The sequence below is a fragment of the Lycium barbarum genome, chromosome 5 (assembly GCF_019175385.1).
Source record: "Lycium barbarum isolate Lr01 chromosome 5, ASM1917538v2, whole genome shotgun sequence".
Lineage (NCBI taxonomy): Eukaryota > Viridiplantae > Streptophyta > Magnoliopsida > Solanales > Solanaceae > Lycium > Lycium barbarum.
The window spans coordinates 138,245,239-138,257,754 of record NC_083341.1 but is presented as its reverse complement, the minus strand read 5'-3'; the positions used below and the strand labels follow the sequence as shown (position 1 = coordinate 138,257,754).

The window sequence follows — 12,516 nt, the reverse complement described above, 5'->3', positions numbered from 1 at the left end:
CTTATCTCTAATATTATCACTAGAAGATTACAGTGTGTCATGGCAAAACTGGCGGAAAATAATCAGACTGCTTTTGTGCCTGGGCGGCTAATCAGTGATAATATTATATTAAGCCATGAATTGGTCAAAGGTTATGGTAGGAAGAACATCTCACCAAGGTGTATGTTAAAGATCGACATGCAAAAAACATATGATTCTGTGGAATGGCCCTTTCTAGAGCAAATTCTCATCAGCCTGAACTTCCCTGATCAATTTGTCAAATGGATTATGGTATGTGTTTCTACTGTCAACTATGCTATTGTGATTAATGGGAAGCTATCACAGGCCTTCCCTGCTAAAAAGGGGTTAAGGCAAGGGGATCCTTTGTCCCCTTTCCTTTTTGTGCTATGTATGGAGTATCTAAATAGAGTATTGAAGCCTCTGGGTACTGATTCTGATTTTAACCACCACTCTAAGTGTGAAAAAATGAATATTGTCCAACTTGGGCTTGTAGATGATCTACTCCTATTTTGTAGGGGTGATGAATCGTCCATCTATAAAGTGTATGAGTGTTTCCTAAAGTTTTCAGCAGCATCCGGGCTAATAGGAAACACTAGCAAAAGTTCAATCTATTTTGGAGGGGTAGACATGATAACTCAGCAAGCTGTCCTGGATAAACTGCAGTTCAGTAAAGGGAGTTTTCCTTTTAGATATTTGGGGGTGCCCCTAAGCACTAAAAGACTATCTGTTATGCAATGTATGCTCTTGATTGATAAGATGATGGGAAGAGTCACTCACTGGACTTCAAAACTGCTAACATATGTTGGCAGATTGCAGCTTATTAAAACTGTTCTTTTTGCCATACAAACCTTCTGGGCCCAAATTTTCATCCTTCCAAAAAAGGTTTTAAAAGCAGTGGAAACAATATGCAGAACATTCCTTTGGACAGGAGATACAGTTGCCTCAAAGAAGGCTTTGATAGCATGGGAGCAATTATGCTTACCCAAAGTAGCGGGTGGACTTTATATACTACATGCACAGACCTGGAATAAGGCTGTTGTCTGTAAGCTACTTTGGAATTTGTGTAGAAAGGCAGACAAACTATGGGTAAAGTGGGTACATGCATACTATATCAAGAATCAAAGTGTGTGGAACTATTTTCCACAACAGGCCTCATGGATGTTAAAAAAGATTTTTAAAGCAACTAGGACTTTGGAGTTAGCAGGAATTGACACTGAAGAATTTACGGCTGCTCCTACCTTCTCCATTAAGCAATTATACCTCAAGCTTAGAGGATGCCACCAGAAGGTAAGTTGGAGAAGGCTTATTTGCAACAATCACGGCTCCCCAAAGTGGGTATTCATACTATACTTGGCACTTAATAGAAGGCTTTACACCCGAGATAGACTAAAGAAATGGGGCATAACAAATCAGGTTGCTTGCCCGCTATGCGGAACTGAACCGGAGACGATAGACCACCTGTTCTTTCAGTACTCCTTCTCTGCAGCAATTTGGGAGAAACTACTGATGTGGCAAGGGTACCAACGAAAAGCAATGGACTGGACAAACGAGGTGCTATGGATGTGCGCACAGGTAAATGGAAAAGCTGCTCAATCTCAAGTATGTAGAATGGTGGCTGCTGGTAGTGTCTACATCCTATGGCAATAAAGAAACAACAGAGTTTTTTAGCAGAAGGAGAGGACACTAGAGATATTAATTAGGATGATAGTGCAAGAGGTGATGGTTCGAGGAAGCTTGCATCCACGGTTAGCGTACAGAATGGCCTAACTGGACTACTATCCCATATAGAGATTTGTGGTTGTAATAGTTGTTGAGCTAATATTGGACCAGGACCTTGGGACTTTGTCCATGTGACTGGATTAAAACATTTTGAGCTCTGTACATACTTGCTTTTGGTTAATAAAAATCTTATTTACCAAAAAAAAGTTTATATTAAATAGGAAATTATGTTAACTAACTAATCCTTTATCGGGAATAAATTTAACTAACTAATTTATAATTAACAATTGCTAACTAATTATTCTTCTAATTATAATTAAAGTAATAACGAACTAATTCATTTAACGAGAAATTATATGTATATTAACTAACTAATTATTCATTAATTAAATAATTAACACATAAATTAGATAACTACTTAGCACATTAACAATTAACATATGATAAACAATTTGAATAAATAAATTAGCAATTACATAATTAACAAATAATAAGAGATTAATTTTCTAATCTATATATAATATAAAACTAGGAATAGACAAGGTGATATGACACCTCTCTATGACCTCCATTAGTATTTATCTTTTTTCTCCTTTTTTTGAATTTTGTTCCTTCTCATTTTGCTCCAAAAATGTCCAATTAATTAAATTATTTTTACTATCCCCTATTAATTAAAAATGAAGTCTCCTTTATAAGATCTTAAATTTGTCAATTACCGGATGAAGACAAAGGGTCAGGATGATAGTGGTTAATTAAGGAGAATAGGTAATTATGTACACTCATTACAATTATTCAGTATAATTATGTAAACTCATTACACTTATTATAATTATTCAATATACCTTGTTTCTATTACAACTTCTCACGTTACTCTTTATTCTTTTTTTAATGTCGACTATTTACATTCATCTAGGCCATTATTGGTAATTTTTTTTAGTCAAATTTTTGACATTTTTCTTTTATATTTCCCTCAAAATATTTGATTGAAATTAAAATCATTTTGTCAATAAGTCTATAATTATCCACATTCATTGCTCAATTAAATTGATAAAGCATTTAAGAAAACTGGAATTAGAATATTTACTTTTTTTTATACTTCCTCTTATTCTTGCTTGAGTTATCCATGCTTGCCAGTTTTAAAATATATACTTTTATGACGATTAATGCATTTAATACTTATTTTGTTACAATATATAAAGGTATATAGACGTTTGTTCCTACTGCCATAACTTCATGCAATAGTTAGTGAAATAGTTGTGGTTTCATTTTTTCCTTCTTCTTTTTTTAGCTTTTTCCTTTTACTTCCTCTTATTCGTACTTGAGTTATCATGCAATAGTTAGTGAAATAGTTAAGAAATACTTTTATGACAATTAATTATGAACTTAATACAATTTTATTACAATCACTCAACATAAGTTACTCTTTATATTTGTATTACTCATAAGTTACAAATTGTATTGGTTACTATAAGTCTATAACTAATAAAGCATATCCTATTCATTGCATTTTCCTGTATTCTTCATTTAGCATTATCATTTCTTTCCTCGCATGTCAAAATCTCTGCACATGAAGATTCTTCTCTTTTTTTGTTGCCTTTTTTTTTTTTTTTTTGCCATTTTTGTTAGTTTTGCCTTTCATTTTCTTCTTAGTATTTCTATAGTTAACTCATCTACAATCGATATTATAGTGAGTTTTATCGTATAGGAATTGATTTCGTTTTTGAAAATACAATTTTTTTTTTTTGTTTTAATGTGAATGAATGATGGTTGTAGGTTGGTCGGAGGATAAATCACGGCAGAGAATAAACGTTTACAAATTGAAGGTAAGAGTATTTTGAGGTAGTTATTTTTTTTGTAATGTACATTATGGTAGAATCTATGTTAATTGTAGGTTGAGTCGGAGGGTAAATCACACGTGATACAGTGAAAATTTGCAAAATGGAGGTAACTCTTTTGAGTTAATTTTTATGATGCACATGATTGTAGAATCTTTCGAGTTTGTTTTTTGTAATGCACTTTGATGTAGAATCTCTTTTACCATTTTTGCTTTTAAGATGACATTGAGTTTTCGATAGATGTCATTAGTATGAGACGAGAAAGAAATTAATTTCTCGAGATCTCGACAGGAAAAAGATAAAAATTGTATGTATTAAATTTGTTGTTACTCTTTTAGTCTTTTTCAGACTTTTAGTTATGGTGTTAATTCATATTTAATAACTTTGCTTTTTGCTAGGCCTAATTTAAATGCCTATTTTGAATTTTAGAAGTCATTCTACCGAGTTCTCATTGAATTTGGTTATTTTTCATTGTTTAAGTAAAAAAGACGAGAGAAAGAAAATTGCAAAAATATTATTATCTCTACATGCTCCCAAAACTAACTACAACATTTGAAATTGTGATTATTTGTCTCATTGCACAAAAAAAAAAATTGAAATTTTTTACAATAGAAGAAAGAAAAAGAACCACAAAAAGGACTTAACTCCCTCAAATCTGTTAAGTGGGATTTGAGAGGTTTTAAAGAGGTTATTCCAGCAACAATTTCAAAGTTCCTATACTTCACCATGTGGTAGCGGCTATGTATTTCTCAAGTAGCGTTTTCTCTTGATTTCTCTCAATCGAATTTATACTTAAAATATATAAAAAATCATAGTGATAGGAGGAATTAAGCAAAATAGTGATTCTTGGTATTTTCAATAAGATTATTAGCAGTGAGGAGAACAAGGAATTGATTTGGTTAATCAATGAATGGTACCAATTGTCGATATTCTAAGAGAAATTAAGTGTATGAATATGAAGAAAAAAAGAAAAGTTTTTTTTCTTAGAAAAATTTGTATTATGATTTACGTGTAAACGAAATTAAAAAATGTCAAGATAATGGAAATATCAAATAAAAAACTTCTTTTTGATTCTCTTTATTTCAAAAATTAGAAAAGAAAATATTGTTTTACACAAGGAGATGTAAAACAACACTTGGATATATATTTATTAAATTTATAAAATGGTGAAACATACATTTTTAACTTAGTATTTACTAAAAATTTAAAAAATAATTGAGACGAGAGTACCAAAATTAGACATTTACAACTATCCCTTTTTAGCTGAAACTGTGTAAATTTGAAGGAAGAATATTAAATAAAAATAACTATGAAACAAATGTGACTAAATCAATAGAAGTATTATTTTTTATTTTGAGTATTAGCAAAATGACCAAGATAATGTCATTAATATTATTGAGCGAAGCGTGGATATATTCGCTAATTAATAAATTAGCATAGAATAAAAAATTAATAATTTATTAAGCAAATATTATATTTTTTGCATATCTATTTCTTAATGATAAATTTTATTTTACTATTTGTTATCGTTTATAATTAACTCGTGTGACATCCTAAATTAATTCTAAAAAAAATCGCAACATATTCTAATAAAGTTACGCAGTAACTAAAAAATAACACGCTTAAATCTAAACCCTAAAAAATAAAAAATTGAAAGCTGATGATAACAAGTTTTCAAACAAAAACTTACTTCGAGCACTTTTCAACCACTAAAACGACGACCTGAAGTTTTGCGTACCCTTGATATATTGAGCCTACATTATTAATTGCGGAAAAAAAACCTGGTTCTATATAAAATATTGAAGTTCCGGAATCTCGAAGCATGATTAATCTATGGCCAAAGTACGGAAAAAGTGGGAAAATTTAAACGAAAGAGAGTAATTAACCAAAAAAAGAAAGAAGCAAAATAACGCAGTAATTTACTGCGTTATTGGACTTATCTAAGCTGTTATAGTTAAGTCCAATAATGCAGAAAATTATTGCTCTAAGGGTACTTTGATAACTCTATTTTTTATTGGGGTATTTTGGTGTACTTTGATAGCTCTATTTTTTATTGGGATATTTTGGTTTACTTTGGTCTTTTTTTGAGTCATTTAGGTTCCGGACTCCATATAAGCCCGGATGAAGAACAGGCCGGTGGCTAAACTGACACATCTTTAAATTCATCAAACCTTGAAAAAAGTGTGTAGACGTACTCCTTCCCTTTCATCATCATCATCTTGCTCCCTTTGGCTTTAACCACAAATTTATGCTAGCTAGGACCACACTCAAAATTGTACCATGTATGCACTACATATATTGCAGACTGTTGAAAATCTACTCCATTATATTAACAAGATTGCTTGCACCTGCTAAACACCACAAATTCACTGCCACATTCTAACTTCTATAGCAGCCCTAGCTACCCTCTATTTTGTTTCCTAACATTCAATGTTCGAAAATTTACTGATCTGTAAGTTCAGTAACGAATATAAAGGTGTTAATTTCACTCCATAGTCTATTGGTCTTGTGTAATTTAGAGTGCAGCCACTTTCTTAAAAACTTTGTATCTGTAGCCGGTTAAGGGTTTTCAACATTAAAATTATTACTGTTGCAAGTTTGAAGAAGTGAGTCTTGAATTTCGAATATGAAAACTGTTAAATTAAGTAGGTGCTGTTGAAAAAGTACAAAAACATTAGCAGGGATGATGTTGGTAATTCAAACTTTAGAAAAACAACTTTCAGTTTCAGACACACATGTTTAAAATTTGACCTTGACAAGCCAAACTTCAAGCATTGTCGAAGTTAGACCTCAAACTTCAGGCAAAATGTTGAAAGTTTGGCCTTGACAAGCCAAACATACTTCATGAGTGAATTTCCGAAATTGCTAAACTCATAAATTTTATACATGAGGTTATGATTTAAATGGTGGTCTCAAAATCGGCTATTTGTGTACTTGCCCCAGTATAAAGTGCTCTCTATTAAAAGTTACATATTGTATGTTTTAAACCTGAGATGTCTGATTAGGATGGAAAAATTCTGGTAAAGCTCCTCCTATCACTTCATTGTCAAACCAATTGAAACAAAGGTTGAAAAGAAACCACAGAGCAAAAGATTACAAACTTCCAATGAAGACTAATCCAAAACTCGAGTTAACAATTTTCTGACTTATTCATTTTCCTTACCAGAAAAGTGAAGTACATATTTTGGAGCTTTGTGATGTTGGTCTGCGTTGCTAACTAGCAAGTTGCTAGAGATAGAAATGTGAACCTTTTTTTTTTTTAGGTAAAAATGTGAACAGTTACTCATTACCGTGGTTCGTTAATGTTTCGTTGTTTACCGTACTAACAAAAACAATTCTAATAAAAGATTTTACATAAGTTATTGCAACCATATTTGCTTGGTTGTACACTTGTACGATAGAGGTGGAATCATGATTTTTGCTAAGAGAATTAGAATATAAAAATTAAACACAAAAACAGTAAAGAGACTCAACATATATACACACACACATTTTTCAGCGATGAAACAATTGATATCCATTGGACATGGGTGGCCCCGACGTTGTTGCAGAATATATAAATCATTGAATAATTTAACACATCATTTGGTTGATTTTGATAAACCCCACATTACTAGTACCTACAAAATTTATGTGGGAATTTGTATACTTATTGTATTTGAAATAGAATAAGAATCAGAGTCAATAGATGAACAAAAGTATCTAAAGACCAAATAAAAAACTTAAGAAGTAATCAATCACCGTGTAATAAAGCTACATTATGCGTAACAATCCTTGTACTCTTATTCACCACATAAATAATTCCTCCAAAACTACTCATTGAACCAAATGACCACTGATTTCTTGGGTTTGGTTTTGCTCGAGGTGAAGGTGCAATTAGATCAATATCGTCACCAAACTGATGCAAGATATGTGTTTTCATATTCACTCCTATCATTTAACCGCGATTAATTAATATATATTATTATTTTATCAAAATATTAAATTATGATAAGTTGAAATTGATTTGGTTTAAACACCTGATGTAAGGATTTTCCTCTCCTGCACCTCTATTATTTTAGTAGTTGAAATGAATCCAACTAATGTTGTACAAGATGTACCCACAAGGGTGGCTCAGTTGGTTGAGCATGGAGCTTCCATAATGGAGGTCTCAGGTTCGAAACCCCTTACCTATAAAAAGCAAGAAATTTGCCTTCGGGGTTTAGCTCGTCGCATGACACTTGCCTAGTGCAGGTTATCTCTTCTGTGTGGTTTGCGAGCTATTGTATAGAAGTGGGGTTTACCCTGTGCACACCTGAAGGGTAGCGGCTACGGGTTCTCTTGTGAATAAAATTATGTACAAGATGTGAAAGTTTGTATATTTCCATAGCTTCTTGAAATTTAACCTTCCATGATTTCTGACTCATCTCTAAATTTCTAGTAATACTCATGTTATATACCTCTATTGTACAACATTGAATTGAATATCTAGTAATCTCTATTTCTTGCAAGTCCAACAAGAGTCAACTATGTACATCCATTCATTCATATGTTTAAAAGACAACGGAATACATTTGAAGAAAGAAACAAAAAATACAAAAAAAGGTTGATCACTGTTGCCAATGGCATCTTTTCTCACATCCAAATTCCCATTTTTCAATTCAACAGTAGGAGAATGACCATAAATAGCTCAACTAGAAAACATCTCCAAATCCCATTTAAAGATGCCATTGAAGAATGAGAATTCTGATCAACCACAAAATTCCCATTTGCCAACTTTGACTTTGTCTCATCAAGATGAATAATAAAATTTTCTTGCTGACATGGTTTTACCCCAAATGGGACGTATCTTGTTGACATCAAACCAAAAGGGTAACAAATATTTGGATTTCCCCATACCCCAAATCTCCTTCCCATTTTCCCATAAAACCATTCAGAGAATTTAAGTTCACCTGTCAGATCGTTACCATGTAGGTAAATAGCACTTGCATTAGGAAGATTTTCAAGACTTTTTGGTATTTGTCCATTGAGTTTATTATCATTAAGACCTAAAAATCTTAGTTTTTTTAGGTCTGCTATAGACCCTGGTATCCCACCTGTCAAGTTCATGTTTGACAGATCCAAAGTTGTTAACTTTCTCATGTTTTGCCAATCAAGACTCTCCAAGAATCCACCCATTGGATTTTTTGACAAGACTAACTCTTCCAAACATGTCATTTCTTGAAGTGACCTTGTCAATCCACCTGATAAAAAGTTGTTACTAAGGTCCAAAAGTGTCAAATCGGTCAGTTTTGCAATCTCTTCTGGAATTTTTCCCTCTATTCGGTTGTAACTCAAATCAAGTTTCAAAAGTGAAACCAACCCTCCAAATAATCCTTTAGGCAATACACCAGAAAGTGAATTTCTGCTTAAATCACATATCAAAAGTTGAGTGAACCCTCCGAAACTGTCCGGGATTTTACCATTAAGTTTGTTTCCAGCAAGAACTAGTCTCCTCAAGTTCACTAAATTCCCAAGATTTGGTGGCATTTCACCAGATAATCCATTTTCTACTAGTACTAAAGATTGGAGCTTTATGAGCCTTCCAAATGTTGTGGGGATTTGTCCAATGAGACCAGGATTTGATCGAAACTCGAGTGACTCCAAGCTACCAGCAAGAAATTCCCAGCTCTCTGTAGGGATTGGAGTTGGATGGTGGCGAGGCGAAACGAAACAATTGAAGAATGAGAGAGATTTAAGGTGCTTTAGAGTAAAGATATTGGGACTGAATTCCACATTTGGTGCACAACTTACAGAATTATCATGTATAGGTCCAATATTTAAGTCAGTAACATACCAAAAACCATCAAACAGGTCACAAGATACACCCTGCAGAGGAAATAGAAATTTAAAAATATACATATGTAAGCTAAAAGATTTGAAGGCGTCAACAAGATTACAAGAAACTAGTCATAATTATTCAAAAATATTAATAAGCTCTGTCTAGCCCTGTATTATCTTTGTGTTTTCAAGCATATTCTTTTTCTGTTGGTCTAACAAAACTGCTAAAACAAACAGGACAAGAATGTACATGCCATTATTGAAGTTGGTTCATCAAATTCTTTTTATGGCTATCATTCCAAATAACGTTAGATCTGAAAAAATGATGATAAAATAAACAACTTATTCATATTCTTGAGCATCTGTCATAGGAAAAACTTCCAGAAAATAGCAATTCCACTTCAAGCTTTAGAACAACCTTTACAATGAGAAGTCATTTCTAGTCATGTATACCACAAAATAATAAAGGACAAACAACTCACTTCCTTTCCTCTTTAGCAATATTAGAACCTTATGCACAAAGATTCTAATTTCTTTTACTTTCCATACATAAGGAATTCACTAACATGGCAGCTAAGACACAAATAGTTAGTTCCTTTTATTTACCCCTTTTCCCAAACAGAATCCATAAGACAGAAAAAGTAACTAAAAAGTGAGAACTTAATGTTTTTTTTTTTACCTGTATAGGAGTCCAACCACAAGGATCTGGATAAAGATCTGAACCATTCCACCATTTGCCCACAAATCCTTGAATAGCAGAATAAAGTGCATTTATCTCATTTTTCTCCATTGGAGCTGCCATACTTTCAGTATCACCATTGCACCAGACACCAAAATGAACGAGGTAGAAGAAAACAAACACACATAAACTTGAATTCTTGAAGCTCCTCATCTTTCTTTGAAACCAAAAAAACTCTTGAATGAGTTCACCAAGTGTTAAGAAAAAAAACTTTGTCACACAAACAGACTAAGATTCTTGAAGCTCCCCATCATTTTCTCAAGCCATAAATTCTTGAAAATGAGTTCACAAAGTCTTGAAATAAAAACATGGTCACACAAACAAACTTAAATTCTTGAAAATGAGTTCAATTCAACTTTGTCATACAAACAGACTAGATTTCTTGAAGAACCCCATCACTCTTTGAAGCCAAAAAAACTTGAAAATGAGTAGACAAAATCTTGAAAGTAATAAAATTTGACAACCATGCAAGAAAGTGTATGAGCCAAACTAGAACTTATAACTTTGAAGTCATTTACCAAGAGGGCATGTATTGAAATGCTTCATTTAATTGAAAAAATGTGTACATTTATAGTAGGGGTGGAAAATCCTAAAGAATCTAATCAAACAGGGAAATGGAGGGAACAAAGAAGTAAAGGAGGAAGGTGCTTTAAAAATGTTTATAGAAAGCTAAGGTAGAAAAGGAGGAGTAGAGTGGCAGAAAGCCAAAAGGGAAGCAGAGGACATAACACATAAGTCTAGGATGTCTCAGCAGCTAAAAGGCTATTATAGCACAGTTCCCAATGCTCCACATTAAAAGCAAATTATGGTAATGTCAATAATAAGAACTGCAAAACTGTGGTTTTTTAAAGTTTTTGAGAAAGAAAAGAGAAACTAAATTCATTCTCCTATATGAAATTCTTAAGTGTGGCATTAGAAACTAGTCTAGTAGAGTAGTGAAGTTTGTTGAAAGGGATGTACTTCCTCTATTCCATAATCTTTCCTTTTTAATCTTCAAGTGTGGCAATATATGAAATTCTTAACATGTATATGATCACAAGTTAAGGATATTTTTGGTATGTATTAAAATTCTTTCCTACTTAAATTTCATAATCAATCTAATACTGACTCAATTTTATCCCAATTATGCCGAGGAGACAATTATTTTTCACCTTGAATGGTCAAAATATGCGGAAGTTTTTGCATTTCATGGAGGATTAGGGTAAACTGGAGATATATAGTTGACTGATATTTCTCATCACTATTTAGCTATTGCAATTTTTTTCTTGCCAGGGGGTCACTATCATTTTTAAGTAAATTGATCTTATGGGTTCAACAAGTAATTAATTATAACAAATATCTAGGTTATAAATATGGAATGGAGGGCATACAAGCTTTGTAGGAAATTGTTACTCCTATTAGAGTTGGGATTTATCCAGGGGGCAGACTTATGGAGTTGGCTCAGACTCTACATTTATGGTTAAAAATTTACAAACAGGAATTTACTATTTCAAATTCTCCGTATGAATTTACCTATACTTGTAGTTAGGATTTCTTTTTTACTTTCCTTGATCTTGTTGGGGCTAGGGGACCATCATGTTAGGAAGGTGCATGTAAATACATGCAAGACAAAGGTAGTTTTTGGCTTTGGGTGAATACCTTTGTGTTGTGTTCTTCTGTTTTTGTGCTGCTGGATTTTCCCTTTTAACAGATTGAAAAGACAATGCATAATTGCATAACCTTGGAAAGTGCCATTTAGTTTGATTACTTTCTTTGGAACTTGATCTTGCGTTGACATATCTAGCTTTAGTTAAAATATTCCCAAGAAAATTGAGATTAATTTATCGTTTTACATTACCATCCCAAGTCTAAAACTTTACTCTCTATAAAACTAAAAAAGTCACTTATTTAATTCTATATCGTTTTGTCACTATTTCCGTCTACTTTCCTATTTGGTTTGTTTCAAAAGAATATCACAGTACTTCTTATTTTAAAATAATTTAATTTTAAGTTTTTTCATTTTATTTTTAATAAAATGATTTTCAACCATGTAAATCTCTATCGTATGTTCTAGACCACAAGTTTTGAATCTTTTTTTCTTTTTTTTTTAAACTTTGTGCACACCGCCCGATATAAGAACTTTTTATAGAATAATTTATTTCTATTCAAATTGTAATAATTTATTTTCATATATTTCCTCCTATTTCGTATATATATATTTAAAGTAGTCCTAATGATTTCAATGAAGTCCTTTATATTCTTTTTCCTTTCTTAAATGAAAGTAGGGCAAACGAATAAATAATGAACTTCAATTATGCAAGATAAATATATACATTAATGACCCTAAGTTAATAAATCTACTCCATTATAATACTAGCATTAGGAGTAGGACTGTAGTATGAACATAGAGTCCTCCATTTTGCCCACATGGCCCTCAGCCCAATT

At 32.3% G+C, this 12,516-nt stretch overlaps 1 protein-coding gene across 1 annotated transcript; it reads right to left on the bottom strand.

Moving 5' to 3' along the window:
* Nucleotides 1-8,052: 8,052 nt before the first annotated feature.
* On the bottom strand, nucleotides 8,053-10,958 carry LOC132641841 (piriformospora indica-insensitive protein 2-like). The gene is made up of 2 exons (XM_060358933.1): nucleotides 10,033-10,958; nucleotides 8,053-9,401 (listed from the first exon to the last, which is right to left on the bottom strand). Exons 1-2 carry the CDS (start codon nucleotides 10,243-10,245, stop codon nucleotides 8,190-8,192), a joined length of 1,425 nt encoding a protein of 474 aa, XP_060214916.1. The 5' UTR covers nucleotides 10,246-10,958; the 3' UTR covers nucleotides 8,053-8,189.
* Nucleotides 10,959-12,516: the final 1,558 nt, after the last annotated feature.

What these genes read in the sequence shown, in the direction of transcription:
- LOC132641841 (XM_060358933.1), bottom strand. Translation starts at nt 10,245, where the DNA reads ATGAGGAGCTTCAAGAATTCAAGTTTATGTGTGTTTGTTTTCTTCTAC. An exon ending in GTGGTTGGACTCCTATACAG is followed by an intron (nt 9,402 to 10,032) that starts GTAAAAAAAAAA and finishes TTTCCTCTGCAG; the next exon opens with GGTGTATCTTGTGACCTGTT.